The sequence below is a fragment of the Bubalus bubalis genome, chromosome 5 (genome assembly GCF_019923935.1).
Source record: "Bubalus bubalis isolate 160015118507 breed Murrah chromosome 5, NDDB_SH_1, whole genome shotgun sequence".
In the NCBI taxonomy this organism is placed as follows: domain Eukaryota; kingdom Metazoa; phylum Chordata; class Mammalia; order Artiodactyla; family Bovidae; genus Bubalus; species Bubalus bubalis.
In genome coordinates this window covers 127,390,408-127,404,693 of record NC_059161.1, presented here as the reverse complement: position 1 = coordinate 127,404,693, position 14,286 = coordinate 127,390,408, and the positions used below count along the sequence as shown (strand labels likewise).

General features: G+C 53.7%; 1 protein-coding gene across 3 annotated transcripts in view; it reads right to left on the bottom strand.

Annotated features, from left to right (window-relative positions):
- Nucleotides 1-6,955: 6,955 nt before the first annotated feature.
- Nucleotides 6,956-14,286, bottom strand: part of LRP5 (LDL receptor related protein 5) — a 123,100-nt gene continuing 115,769 nt past the window's right edge. For all 3 annotated transcript variants that reach the window (XM_025286832.3, XM_025286830.3, XM_025286831.3), the window contains exons 22-23: nucleotides 8,800-8,897; nucleotides 6,956-7,419 (exon numbers count right to left, since the gene is read on the bottom strand). In XM_025286832.3, coding sequence (XP_025142617.3) covers nucleotides 7,158-7,419; nucleotides 8,800-8,897 — 360 coding nt within the window. In that variant the 3' untranslated portion in view covers nucleotides 6,956-7,157. The remainder of the gene's footprint in view (nucleotides 7,420-8,799; nucleotides 8,898-14,286) is intronic.

Sequence of the window (14,286 nt, the reverse complement as noted above, 5' to 3'; positions counted from 1 at the left end):
CTCCGGGAGACAGTGAAGAACAGGAAAGCCTGGCGTGCTGCAGCAACTGAACAACAGCTATATCTGCAGATCTTATCTGTAAAGTACCAGTGATTGTAGATAATGGTGACACCGCCTGTGTCCATGCCCTGAAGGGTATTGGGCCTCTAGAGTGGCAGCAACCAAGGATGGATATTACTTGCCTGATCCTACTGTTCAGAGAGGCTCGGAGCCTTGCCCAAAGCCCTACAGCTAGTGAAGAATTCATTTCAAGACTGAAGCCAGGGAATTCCCTGGCAGTTCAGTGGTCAGGATTCTGCACTTTGACTACTGAGGGCAAAGGTTCAATCTCTAATCCGGGAACTAAGAGCCTGCAAAAAAGATTGCAACAAGTTCAAAATATATGCAGAGGGTTAGGGAGATCTATATACAGATAACCTGGGTGGGCGGGGGGAGAAGCAGGGAACTGCAGAAGCATGTCTAGGGGAAAAGAATGGGAGGGAGGGACTCATGGCAGCTTTGGAGGATAAGCAAAGGAAAAACTTCAGAGCAACAGAGGGCAAATTCAGGGCTGGCCGTACTTTAGAAAGGATGGTTTGGATTTAGAGCAGCAAGGCTGTGCTCTGTGAGTAGTGCTGGACCAGAGAGGCTTGCCCTGGAGCACAGGAGAGGCTGCAAGCAACCCCAGGACAGTAAGAGCACTCTATACAATGTGATGCTTTCAGTAACAGTAAGATGGACCATGTGCTCTTGAGCAGGACTGAAAATGCAGCTTTCTGTTTCTAGACCCATTGGAGCAGAAGCTTCATGAGGTTAATTTTTCCTTTATTTGCTGCTATACCACAGAGGCTTCCCTGGGGGCTCAGATGGTAAAGGATCTGCCTGCAACATCGGAGATGTGGGCTTGATCCCTGGGTTGAGAAGATCCCCTGGAGAAGGGAATAGCTACCCACTCCAGTTTTCTTGCTGGGAGAATTCCATGGACAGAGGGGCCTGGTGGGCTACAGTCCATGGGGTCGCAAAGAGTCAGACATGGATGAGTCACTAACACTTTCACTCTCTTTTCACCCCAAGCACACAGTGAATTGAATTGAAAGTTGCTCAGTCATGTCTGACTCTTTGCAACCCCATGGACTGTACATGGAATTCTCCAGGCCAAAATACTGGAATCTTCCCAAGATCCCAATAGTGGGGATCTTCCCAACCCAGGGATCGAACTCAGGTTGCCCACATTGCAAGAGGATTCTTTACCAGCTCAATAGATGCTCAGGAAATACTTGTTCATTTCATTAAAAACCCTTTTTAGAGAGTTCCCTGGTGGTCCAGTGGTTAAGACTCCACCTTCCAATGCAGGGTTAGTGGGTTCAATCCCTGGTCAGGGAACTAAGGTCCTCCTACATCCTGCTCGGGGTGGCCAAAAATTAAAAAAAAAAAAAAAAAAAAAAACTCTTTAAAGACCTCCTGACCTTTCTGATTGACCAGATTTTCTGAGAATTGTCCTTGGTGTGACCCTTCTCTGCAGCTGGGACCGCCTCCTTCTTCCAATGTTACCTTCTATCTGGTGAGGAAGTCTTAAGCCTATTTATCTCCTGCCTTTCCTTTCCAAATAATCCAGCACAAAGCCTTCATCCTATTCAGTCTGGTCTGTTTCTTGCATATGCATGTCCCTATTCTGGTCTTCTGGCACAAGTCAGTGTGGTTTTTGACAGGGGTTGGTGCCTCAGAGGGACACCTCTGAGTGTGTGGGCGGGAGGGGGCAACCAGGGCTGGGACTGCCCTCCTGTGGAGGAGTTGGCCAAGCCACCCACTGATACCCGAATCCCTTTACTCATTCAACATCAAAGGACTTGCTGGTACCTGCTTCACACTCCTCCATCCCAGACTCAGGTGGATCACAGAGCCATATGCACTATAATTAAATGAAATAATGCAGTCCCTCACCTAACATAAGTGGGCACCCAAAGTCTCCATTTATGATGAGCTCCTAGCCTAACTAGAAGGGTTGAAGTCAGGGAGAACTTCCTGGAAAAGGAGGCATCTGAGTTCAGCCTATGGCCTGAGGACCATGGGGAGCCACTGACAGGCTTCACGGAGGACAGTGATTTCAAAGTTCTGCATTGGCCTCACCATCATAAAACTTCTAGATTTCTCAGATCACCACCTTCCCCTTTTTCTCCCTAATCCCTTTGTAATTTGATTTTTTCATATTTCAATTTTCAATCCATCCCGACTTTTCAAAAAACTATATGAAAAATTTCACACATACTCAACTGTAGAGAGGAAAGTATAATGAACACACATGTGCCCATCACCCAGCTATGACTCCTTAACTTTGGGGAACAGACAGAGCTGCCATCTTTTAATCCTATCAAGTAATGATTTTTTAAAATATTATTTACTATTACTGTGATTTTATGAAAGAAAGGACATTTCAGACTTCCCTGGTGGCACACTGGATAGGAATTCGCCTGCCAGTGCAGGAGACGTAGGTTTGATCCCCGGTCCAGGACGATTCCACGTGCCGTGGAGCAACTGAGCCTATGCACCGCAAGTACTGAGCCTGTGTACTGCAACTGCCGAAGCCCGTGTGCCCTGAGAGCTGCACACAGAAACTACAGAGCGTGTGCTCCGCAGCCAGAGAAGCCCCTGCAGTGAGAAGCCGCGCACCACAACTTGGAGGGCCCCACTCTGTAACTGGAGAACGCGCGTGTGCAAAACAAGACCCAAGGCAACTGCAAAGGGAAGGAAAAGCAAGGAAGGACATTTTAATACACTCAGAAAAGACCAGCTCAGGATAAAGAAAGGGCCTGAAATGGAATGAGCTTGCCTTGAGAACAAAGATCCACATTGTCTTTCCTTCTGTTAGGTCGCCAGGGCTCAGTCCTGATCCGAGGGGTGAAATGGGGCTGCCCTGGCAGGGGACATGCCCTGGGAGGCCCCGAGCCAGTGCTGGGGGGCTGCTGGGGGGTCGGGCTAAGACATGTTGAGGCTGGAGAAAAGGGGGCAAATAGGGAACTCTAGGGGGATGTGAAGGTGGGCCCACTTTCAGATGGAAATTTAACTTGTCTCTTTTCCTTTTCTTCACTGCATTAAGATTCAGTCCAGGTTTGGGGGGGGCGGTGGCAGTCGTCGGGGTTTGAGTATTTCCCTTCCCATCAAAGGACTTGGTAGGAAGGAGAACCACTAGGATTACTAGTAATGAGGGTCACCATTGAGCTTGCCGGGAAAGAAAAGAGAAGACAGCCTTTGAGTGAAGAGGGAGAGGCCGAGAAGTGGAAATCTGGGAGAGGAGCCAGTATGGGGTTTGCTTGGTGGGACCCCAGCTGCCTTCTCAGAGGGTGCGGTCCAACAAGGGGGTCCCAGTGCTGGAGGCACCAGAGAAAGAGCACTGCAGGGGCCAAGCGGGATCCAGGCCCACCCAGCTCAGCAACCACCCAGGCTTCTCAGGGACAGAAGCCCTTCCGCTGCCCACATCCTGGTTCCCAGCGTGTGGACGTGCCCAAGATCTGGGCACATGGCTTTTGTTCAACTGCCCAGGGCAGCTGTAGACCCAAGGGAGCACTGGACCCCAGGCAGGGAAGAGCTCTCACACCCATCCCAGGGTTGGACGCAGGCTGAGCTGAACAAATGGATCCCCTCTGATGGGGTCGGTAGGGAGGGAGCCCACTACCTGAGGGAGACCCCACAGGGCTCCGGAAGGGATGGCAGAGCCTTGGGAAATAGTGGGTAACAGTGCGGAGGGAGAGGGTTTAAAGGGAAGGTGGATGCCCTTCTGGCCACATTGAGCAGCACCCAGGAGCCAGTTGGTAACATTTCCTGGATAAAGGAAGAGTTCAAGAAATGAATGAAAAAAAATCTCTTTACTTCTTTTTCCCCAAGCCTTGGTTTCCTCAACGACAAGTCGGGGATACCATTTACCTCGCTAGGCTGTTGTGAAGTTTAAATGAAATAAGCCAGTTAACTTCATCCCCTCGCTGAAGATACAGATTAGATATCACCTCCTCCAGGAAGCCCTCCCTGCCTTCCTGCCTATAGGCCCCACGATATCTCAAAATTGTGCTTTCCACAACTTAGGAAGCTGCCTCTGTTACTAATTTTGAGCACCTTTAAGGGAAGGGTCCCATCTGGCTACTGTCTGGGTCCTCCAGTGTGGGACTGATGTGCAGAGCTCTGCACACAGCAGCTGCTGGCTGAAGGCTGACAGATTTACTTGGCACATGGTAGGCCAGAGGGTTGACCCCACTCCACCAGCTGACCTTGCATGGCAGGAACGGGTCTAGCGGCAGGCAGCCTCGGGCTCCTAGGCCACGCAACGGTTCTATCTGGGGGCCTGCAGGAGAGGGAGGGGAGGACCTCAGAGGGTGGTTCGCCCCTTCTGTCAATGCACACAGCCCAGCCACTCCCCTCACCCCAACCCTGCCACCAGATCCCTGGCGAATCCCTCCCAAGGGAGAGGGAGGGCAGGAGAGAGGGGTCTCCCCCATGAGGCAGCCGCTCCCCCCTCCCCCACTGGCCGCCCACATTGCCCTGCTACGTCACTTTAGATGTGTCCGACTCTGTGCGACCCCATAGACGGCAGCCCACCAGGCTCCCATCCCTGAGATTCTCCAGGCGAGAATACTGGAGTGGGTTGCCATGCCCTCCTCCGGGGGATCTTCCAGACCCAGAGGTCAGGCACATATCTCTTAAGTCTCCTGCATTGGCAGGCGGGTTCTCTGCCACCTGGGAAGCCCTGCCTGCATGGAGACAGGTGCTTTAATGAGCACCTCAGGGCACGGGGCCGAATGTTAGGAGCCCTGAGCCTCCGCAGGCAGCTCTGTGGACAGGAGATCCAACTTGGGCCTGGGAGCGGCTGGTCCTTAGCGCTGCGACCTTGAGGAAGTATGTCACCTCTCCCATGACCAAGGACCTACCGCTTGCCAGGCCCCGACTGGGCAAGGCTTATCTCACAGAAGCCTTACTCTAGTCCCAGGGGCAGGCGACGGCACCCTTCCTTGACAGACAGGGGCAGCTGGACAGAGTGGATAAGAGACGAAGCTTTTCTGGCAGAGGCAGATCCGACCCCTGTGGTCTGCAAAGCAGCCTTGGGCCTTTCCCGCTGGTCCAATGGTTAACACTCCACACTCCCAATGTGGAGAGCCTGGGTTCAATCCCTGATCAGGGAACAATTAAATAGATCCCACGTGCTGCAACTAAGACCCAGCACAGTCAAATAAATACATTCATGCTAAGTCGCTTCAGTCAAGCCTGACTCTGCGACCCTGTGAACTGTAGCCCCCCAGGCTCCTTTGTCCATGAGATTCTCCAGGGAGGAATACTGGAGTGGGTTGCCATTTCCTGTAAGTAAAAATAAATTTCAAAGGGGCCTTGAGCGTGGACCCCACCCCTGATCAGCACTCAGGACGGGCCGCCCACTCTCACGGTTCGTCTGCACCAACGGCCGGTCACCCCGTCCCCAGCATCTGTTCTCGAGGTCCCAGCAGCAGCGGCACCAGCAAACCCACTTGTGTCTACCGCTGTCAAGGCTAATGAGCCATGACCTTAGGGGACTGCCAGGCAATCAGGGCTCAGGGGAGTCCTCAAATTCTGTCCCAGGGCTTCCCTGGTGGCTCAGTGGTCAAGAATCCACCTGCCAATGCTGGAGACACGGGTTCGATCCCTGGTCCAGGAAGATCCCACATGCTGCGGGGCAACTAAGCCCGTGCGCCACAATTACTGAGCCTGTACTCTGGAGTCTGCTCCACAAGAGAAGCCACTGCAATGAGAAGCCTGCACATCGCAACTGGAGAGTAGCCCCTGCTCCCTGCAACTAGAGAAAAGCCCTGGCAGCAACAGAGACCCAGAAGAGCCAAAAATTGAAAAAAAAAAGATGTGTCCCAAGAAGCCAGGCCCATCTCAGCTCTGACCCCTGCGCCCACAGTTGGAGCCCTCAGGGCCCCACCAGACTCCTCTCCGTCGGCTCTCACCCCACTCTCCAGGCCTTGGGGGTCAGAACTGCAGTCTTCTTCCAGGTCTTTGTGGTTTGATTCTCCAGTGGACAGCACACCAGCACTGCCCTGATTCTCCTGACCTCCCATCCACCTCCCTGAGGGTCAAGCCCTTCCTGGCTGTTGCCCTTTCCTTCCTCCCAACCCTGCCAAGGTGGTTCTTCCTACCCAACCCCAGAACAGCCTAGCCTGCTCACAACACACCATGACTCTCGCAGCCTGGGGGCCCCTGGGGCAGGGACCAGGCTGACCCGTGTCTCCTCCAGTGCCACCCGGGTGGGCACAGGGCAGGCCTCAGGTAGTGTGTATGGACTGTCTTGGTGAGGACTGGGCTGTCCTTAGCCCATCTGCAGAGATGGGCGTGGAGGGGGCCCAGGAGAGCAGGAGGACTGGGGTCTCCCTCCCCCACCCGGGCAAGCGTGGCTTGGCAGCACCACCCACTGGGTCAACACGGATGGCAGGGCCCCCGGCATTTTTTTTTTTTTTTTTTGGCCACACCATGCAGCTTGCAGGATCTTAGTTTCCCAACCAGGGACTGGACCGGGGCCCTTGGCAGTAAAAGCGCTGAGTCCTAACCACTGGACCACCGGGTGGGGTGGGGGTGTCTTGATGAGCAGTAGCAGCCCTGAGCTGGTACACACAGGTCAGACTGTAGGAGGGACCAGCCAGGGAATAGCCCAAAGCCCAGGGATATAACCTGCAGAGCCCAATGCCAAATGAAATGCAGGGCCTCAGTCTTCAAAATTATCTAGAATTTCAGGACAGCAATCGCAGAGCATAAAATCAAACATCAAGTGGTGCATGAGTCAGGCATCCACAAAGCTGACCCCACGCAGGCCTCTTCCCAGAGGTCTCACCCCTCCCTGGGAGAGCCTGAGTGTGAGATGCCCAGGAGGATAAGGGCAGGACTCCGACAGCTGCCCAGGGTGGGCCGTTCACTCCTCAGGGACACGCAGCTCCCACACACACGCATGAAAGAATGGCAATGATGTTTTAAAAAATTAGGTTTATAAATATTTTCTCCATTGTACAAAGTTTTTCCCTGTCCTGCCCACCCCATCACTGTTCACATTTCTCCTGTTTTTAAAATCCCAACTATATTTTTTTTAAATCATAAAATATATTTTTTTCTTTGTTCATATTTAAAACTATGTACAGGGGCGCTGAGAGGCCGGGCTGGCCCGGCCAAGGTCAGGAGGAGTCCGTGCAGGGGGAAGGCGGGGGCGGGAAGAGGTGGAAGTAGCTTCTCTCCGTGGCGGGCGACGGCGGGCAGCTGTCCTCCGCCGACAGGTACTGGCTGTGGGGTGTGGGCGGAGGCGGGTAGGGGTCTGAGTCCGAGTTCAGATCCAGGTAGTACTTGCTGGCCTTCCAGCGGCTGGCGCTGCACTCACTGTCGCACACGTCCGTGCTGCAGGGCGTGGTCGGGGGCGCCACGCCGCGGATGATGTAGGGCCTGAAGGCGATACAGGGAAAGGGAGCCTGCATTCAGAGCGGCTGTCCCCGGGCCCCCCCTGAGCCTCCACAGCGCCACCTCCAAGGTGGGCGCGCCTGCACTTACCTTGCAGGCTGCCAAGTCCGGGCCCTGGCAAGGCCTGCAGCCCCGGGCCAAGGTCACCTTTATGGAGAACAAGGCCCCCAGAGCCCACTTGGGACTAAACTTACTTAACCTGTCTGAGCTTCCGTTTCTCCTTGACTAAATGGGAAGGATGAAACGGTGTCCGTTTCAAAAACGGCTTGTGAGGATTAAAGTGAGATTCTTCATGGAACGTGCTAGAAACAGTGCCCGACACCAGACAGTGCTCCACGGCTATCACTGCTGTAAATGGTGCCGACCAGCCAGCCCCGTCTTGATCCCGGGGATGTCTTCTGATGACCCCCGTGACATCGCCCTGTGGCCTGGGCCCGAGGTAGGCCTCACAGTGGGCAGGAAGGGGAGCCGGCTCCAAAGGGCCCGCCGCTGAGGAAGGTGCAGGAGGACACCCCAAGTGGGGCCCTGGGAGCAAGCAGGACCCCAACAGACAGTGCGGAGGGGAAAGGTACTGGAGGCAGGACCAGAATGAGGACAGGCGAGCGGAGCAGACTGGAGGCTGAGGGGGCTGGCCTGCTGGAGTGGACGTGACAGCCCTGGAGACAGGCTGTGACGCTGAGGCGCTGGGGAGCCCCTGCAGGTTCTTGACCAGGGTCGTGAGCACCCGGTCAAGAGCTGTGCCTCCCGGATTCGGCCGGCTCCCCTTCCAGGCCCGGGAGTCCCCCAAACGGCCACCAGAGGGCGGGCGGCGCCGCTCTCCGAGGGTCCGCGGCTCCAGGACCGCGAGACGCCTCCCGCAGCGCCCCCAGACCCCGGCTCTCTACGCGGGAGGCGGGGGGCAAGCCTAGCGGGACCCAGCCTCCACGTGCTCCATCAGGTAGCCCGCCCGAGTGGGGTGGGCCCTGTGGGCTGAGGCCACCGGGTGGTTGAAGCTCAGCAGGTTCAGCTCGCCCAGCCTGGCTCGGAGCCGGACCCGACGTGCCCTGAAGCAGGCCTGCGCCGCGAGGAAGGAGAAAGGATCGCCCCGGCGAGGGCCGGCCTCGCCCGCTCCTTCCCGGGGGAGGCACCGCGGGGTGGCGGCCCCGCCGCGGTCCCCAGCCGGATTCAAGCACCGTCTGAGCGCAGAGCCCTCGGGGACCCGGCCAGCCGCGGTGGGCATCCCCGGTGGTTTCCCAAGACCCTCAAGGCTCCCACCCGCGGGCTCCGGGTGCTTTCTGACCTCAGCGCGCCACGCGCTGCGCCGACCCCTCCGGCTGACTCTCCCGGGAAAGGGGGCCAGGCGCGGGACCGCGGGGGGCTCCGTACCTGTAAGGCCTGGCGGCGGCGGGAATGTTGGAAGAATAGAACACGTCCACGTTGTACAGGGAGGGGTCCGTGGCGGGGGACGGCGGCGGGTTCAAGATCTGTGGGGAGGTCAAGCGAGGTCACACGCGCCCCGGAGCCCGCGGTCCCCGCCACCCCCGCCCGCCTTGCCTCCTCCCACGACCCCTCCTGGTCTGGAGACGGGAAGTGGCAGCTTTGGCCTGCGGGTGGGCACGTGGAGGGGCCGCTGACCAGTGGTGACCCCAGGCCAGCGCGTTCAGGTCCCCGATGGGTCCTGCACCCCGGTCACCAGCGGAGAAGTGTCCCTGCCAGCCTGGGAGTGTCGCTGGGCCCCGGAGCACCTGGCGAGGTTCCTCTAGGACTTTTACTTCCCCATCTCCTTCTACGTGGTGCAAAAGTCTAATCTCTATAATTCACTCCTTATTCCAAACACTCCTGGGGGAACCCTGAGGATGCAGCGGGGTCCACCCACCAGGGAGGGGCTACAGCCTAGCTGCCCGCCTGGCCAGCGTCTCAACAAACCAGGAAAGAGTGTCCCTTTCTCAAGGGACTACACTGCCCCCAAACTGTGGTGCTAAAGACACAACTCTTCCCCCCAAGCATGCGCCCTCCAGAGCCAGGCAGCACACCACTGCCCCACAAGAGGGACCGTGGGACCCGGGGGCCCAGACACCGGCCAGGTGTGTACTCCACCCCCCCACCTCCTGCCAGCTGTCCCTGCAGGGGGCACAGCAGGCAGAGGGCTATCACTGCATGTGTGCCCTGAAGGACAGACTCTCCCCAGGTCCCTGGGGTGGTGGACAGGGCACAGGGAAGATGTGGATTGAGTCCTTTGTAGCACCTCCCAGCTGCAGCAGGCTCCCTGGTGAGGGATTTCCCGTTCTGAGGCCTCAGTAGCTCCATCTCTAAAATGGGGCTAGGGACTTCCCTGGTGGTCCAGTGGTTAGGATCTAGTGCTTAGTGCTTCCAGTGCAGGTGTTGGGTTCAATTCTTGATCAGGGAACTAAGATCCCACATGCCTCAGAGTGAAGCCAAGAAAGAAAGAAAAATTTTAAAAAGAAACAAAAAACTTAAGAAGACTTGCTTCCCAAGGCAGTCCTGACACTTGGTGAATAACCTACAGGAAAAGCCCAGGCCCTTCCCCTGCCCTTCAGGAGCCACATGGACCCCTCTCCTTATTCTGGGGGAAGGGTCCTCTTCAGCTCAGGATTTGACCCCAAAGCTGGGAAGATACAGATAGGGGGAAGAGAGGAGCAGAAACCAGTCAGGGAGCACCACCAGCAGAAAGGGCCTGGCTCTCCGCTGCTGCCCCTCACCCCAGGTTGGGGGGAGCTTTTTCTGCATTTACCCTTGAACTTGACCAGACCTGACTCCTCTTCACTTCCGCCTCCAAGGAGCTCTGGGATCCTGCCCATAATCCCCTCCCTGCTGGCTGTCAGAGGTACCTCCCCCAGGGCGCCGAAGGCTTGTGGGGAAGTCTTCCCAGTACAGCAGTAGGAGCAACTCTAGCAAGTTCTATTGGCGCAGCACCTCGGCCACTTCTCTCTCTTCTGGTGCCTGGCAGCTGGGGGCTCTTCCCCAGTCTCTCCCTCCCAGATAATCTGCTTTTCCTGTGTTCTAAAGAGTCCTCTTTACCTCTCACTGGCCAACGCCCTGGAATTCCAATCCCTGCTAATAATGTATTGAACTTTCTCTGTTCAAATCACCATATGGTTTCTGTCTACCGACTGGACCTCAACTCATAAAAGCTGCCTGGAAGCCATCAGCGCAGAAATAGTCAGTACCTCCAGACTCACTCAGACCTTCTAATTACATTCCAAGGGCAAGTTTTAAACACAAACATGAAACCTTGAGAACTTTAAGAGAACATGGAAAGAAACTATTTTTTACGAGGAGGGAAAGCCTTTCTGGGCATGACCAAAACCCCTCCAGACTTAATTTCATGGTATAAAGCACAAACACAACATAAACCAAATCAAAAGACAAAAAGCTAGGAAAAGTATTTTCAACCCATATCCCAGGCTAATTCGTTTAATACAGCTATATCTCTACATAAAGAGCCCTCGTGCTGTGCTCAGTCACTCAGTCGTGTCTGACTCTGCAACCTCATGGACTGGAACCCACCAGGCTCCTCTGTCCACTGAATTTTTCCAGACAAGAATGCTGGAGCCGGTTGCCATTTCCTACTCCAGGGGATCTTCCCGACCCAGGGATCAAACCCAGGTCTCGTGTGTCTCCTGCATTGGCAGTGGAGTTCCTTACCTCTAGTGCCACCTGGGAAACCCCAAGAGCCCTTACAAATGGATTAAAAACAAAACAAAACAAAACCAACAACCCAATAGAAAAAGGACATAAATGCACCTTTCTGAGAAAATAAAACTACAAAGGTTATTAACCATACAAAAAGATGTTTGACGTCATTTGTAATAAGTGAAATATAAATTACACTGCTGCTGCTGCTGCTAAGTCGCTTCAGTCGTGTCCGACTCTGTGCGACCCCATAGATGGCAGCCCACCAGGCTCCCCCATCCCTGGGATTCTCCAGGCAAGAACACTGGAGTGGGTTGCCATTTTCTTCTCCAATGCATGAAAGTGAAAAGTGAAAGTGAAGTCGCTCAGTCGTGTCCAACTCCCAGGGACCCCATGGACTGCAGCCTACCAGGCTCCTCCGTCCATGGGATTTTCCAGGCAAGAGTACTGGAGCGGGGTGCCATTGCCTTCTCCGATAAATTACACTACAAAACCATTTTTACCCTAAATTGGACCTGAGGAGAGAGGGACAGTCATGCTGGTGTTGCCCTCTGCTGGTGGGAAGAGGGACTGTCCTCTCTTGAGGACCCCCTCGGCAAGAAAGGTCAAGATGACCTTCAGCCTTAGCTACAGGGCATCTTCCTGGCGTCTCCCCTAAATGAGAAAAATGCAGGAGTTCTGAGCATTGCTGTTGGGGTAACAAGATCCTGGGGTGACTAGACACCCACTGGTATGGCCCAGCCACACCCCAACAAAGGGCACTGTCCAGTCACCAAGAAGGGGGCTTGCTCTGCCCGAGAAGGAAAACAAACTTCAGGGTGCAGGAGAGACCGGGCAGGGAGTGGTCAGCTTGGGCAGAATGGCCCCCGGGGGGAGGAGGGGAGGGCGGGTAGTTACCACTCGGTCCCCCAGCCTCCTCATTGCGAAACAGGGTGGGGACAGCGCCCCCTTCTGGAGTCGGGGTGATGTAGCACACAGGGCATTCCTCTGAAGAGCTGGGTAAAGGCCAGCCCTTCACCAAGCCTCAGCAGCAAAAAGGGAGGCTGAGTCAGTTCTAAGGAGGTGGATGAAACTGCAGCCTATTATACAGAGTGAAGTCAGTCAGAGGGAAAAACACCAATACAGTATACTAACGCATATATATGGAATTTAGAAAGATGGTAACGACAACCCTATATGCGAGACAGCAAAAGAGACACAGGTATAGAGAACAGACTTTTGGACTCTGTGGGAGAAGGAGAGGGTGGGATGATTTGAGAGAACAGCATTGAAACATGTATATTACCATATGTGAAATAGATCACCAGTCCAAGTTCGATGCATGAAACAGGGCACTCAAAGCCAGTGCACTGGGACAACCCAGAGGGGTGGGATGGGGAGGCAGGCGGGAGTGGGGTTTGGGACGGGGGACACATGTACACCCGTGGCTGATTCATGTCAATGTATGGCAAAAACCACCACCACAATATTGTAAAGTAATTATCCTCCAATTATAATAGATAAATTCATTTACAAAAAAAAAAAAAGTGAGTCTGAGGAGCTACCATTACCTGCAGATGCTATCATGTGGGTTTTAAAAAGTACACACGAGCTACACTGTACGAGATGCCAATGGTGGATACATGTAGTTCATTATAGGTCCGTCCAAACCCACAGAATTCTACCAAGAATCCAAACCACCAAGGGTGCACTCAGATGTACACAGTGGCCTCTGGGTGCAGGTTCATGGACTGAAACCAACATCCCACTCTGGTGCGGGAGGTTGATCATGGGGGCAGAGCGGGGATTTGGCAAGTCTCCCTACTTTCCTCCCAATTTTGCTGTGGATCTAAAATTGCTCTGAAAATAAAAAGTTGTCTTTGGGACCTCCCTGGTGGTCCGGTGGCTAAGACCCTACGCTCCCAATGCAGGGGGCCCAGGTTTGATCCCTGATCAGGGAACTAGATACACATGCCGCAACTAAAGGTCCACATGCCGTGACTAAAGACCCCATGTGTCATAACTAAGACCCAGAGCAGCCAAATAAACAAGCATATAAAAATAGATTCTTAAAAAATTGTCTTTAAAAAATGCATATGTAAAATTAGTGAACTCTAAATAAACTCAAACCTATATGCAGGTCAGGAAGCAATGGTTAGAACTGGACATGGAACAAAAGACTGGTTCCAAATAGGAAAAGGAGTTCGTCAAGGCTGTATATTGTCACCCTGCTTATTTAACTTATATGCAGAGTACATCATGAGAAATGCTGGACTGGAAGAAACACAAGCTGGAGTCAAGATTGGAGGGATAAATATCAATAACCTCAGATATGCAGATGACACCACCCTTATGGCAGAAAGTGAAGAGGAACTAAAAAGCCTCTTGATGAAAGTGAAAGTGGAGAGTGAAAAAGTTGGCTTAAAGCTCAACATTCAGAAAATGAAGATCATGGCATCCGGTCCCGTCACTTCATGGGAAATAGATGGGCAAACAGTGGAAACAATGTCAGATTTTATTTTTCTGGGCTCCAAAATCACTGCAGATGGTGATTGCAGCCATGAAATTAAAAGACGCTTGCTTACTCCTTGGAAGGAAAGTTATGACCAACCTAGATAGCATATTCAAAAGCAGAGATATTACTTTGCCAACAAAAGTCCGTCTAGTCAAGGCTATGGTTTTTCCAGTGGTCATGTATGGATATGAGAGTTGGACTGTGAAGAAGGCTAAGCACCGAAGAATTGATGCTTTTGAACTGTGGTGTTGGAGAAGACTCTCGAGAGTCCCTTGGACTGCAAGGAGATCCAACCAGTCCATTCTGAAGGAGATCAGTCCTGGGTGTTCATTGGAAGGACTGATGCTAAAGCTGAAACTCCAATACTTTGGTCACCTCATGCGAAGAGTTGACTCATTGGAAAAGACCCTGATGCTGGGAGGGATTGGGGGCAGGGGGAGAAGGGGACAACAGAGGATGAGATGGCTGGATGGCATCACCGACTCGATGGACAAGAGTTTGAGTGAACTCCGGGAGTTGGTGATGGACAGGGAAGCCTGGAGTGCTGTGATTCATGGGGTCACAAAGAGTCAGACACGACTGAGTGACTGAACTGAACTGAAATAAAGTCAAAAGGAATTGTATCAATGCAGTGGTTATGATACTGTATTACTGTTGTAGACTTAATGTCTGGGTCTCCCCCAAATTCATATACTGAAACCTAATCTCCAACATGATGGTTTAAG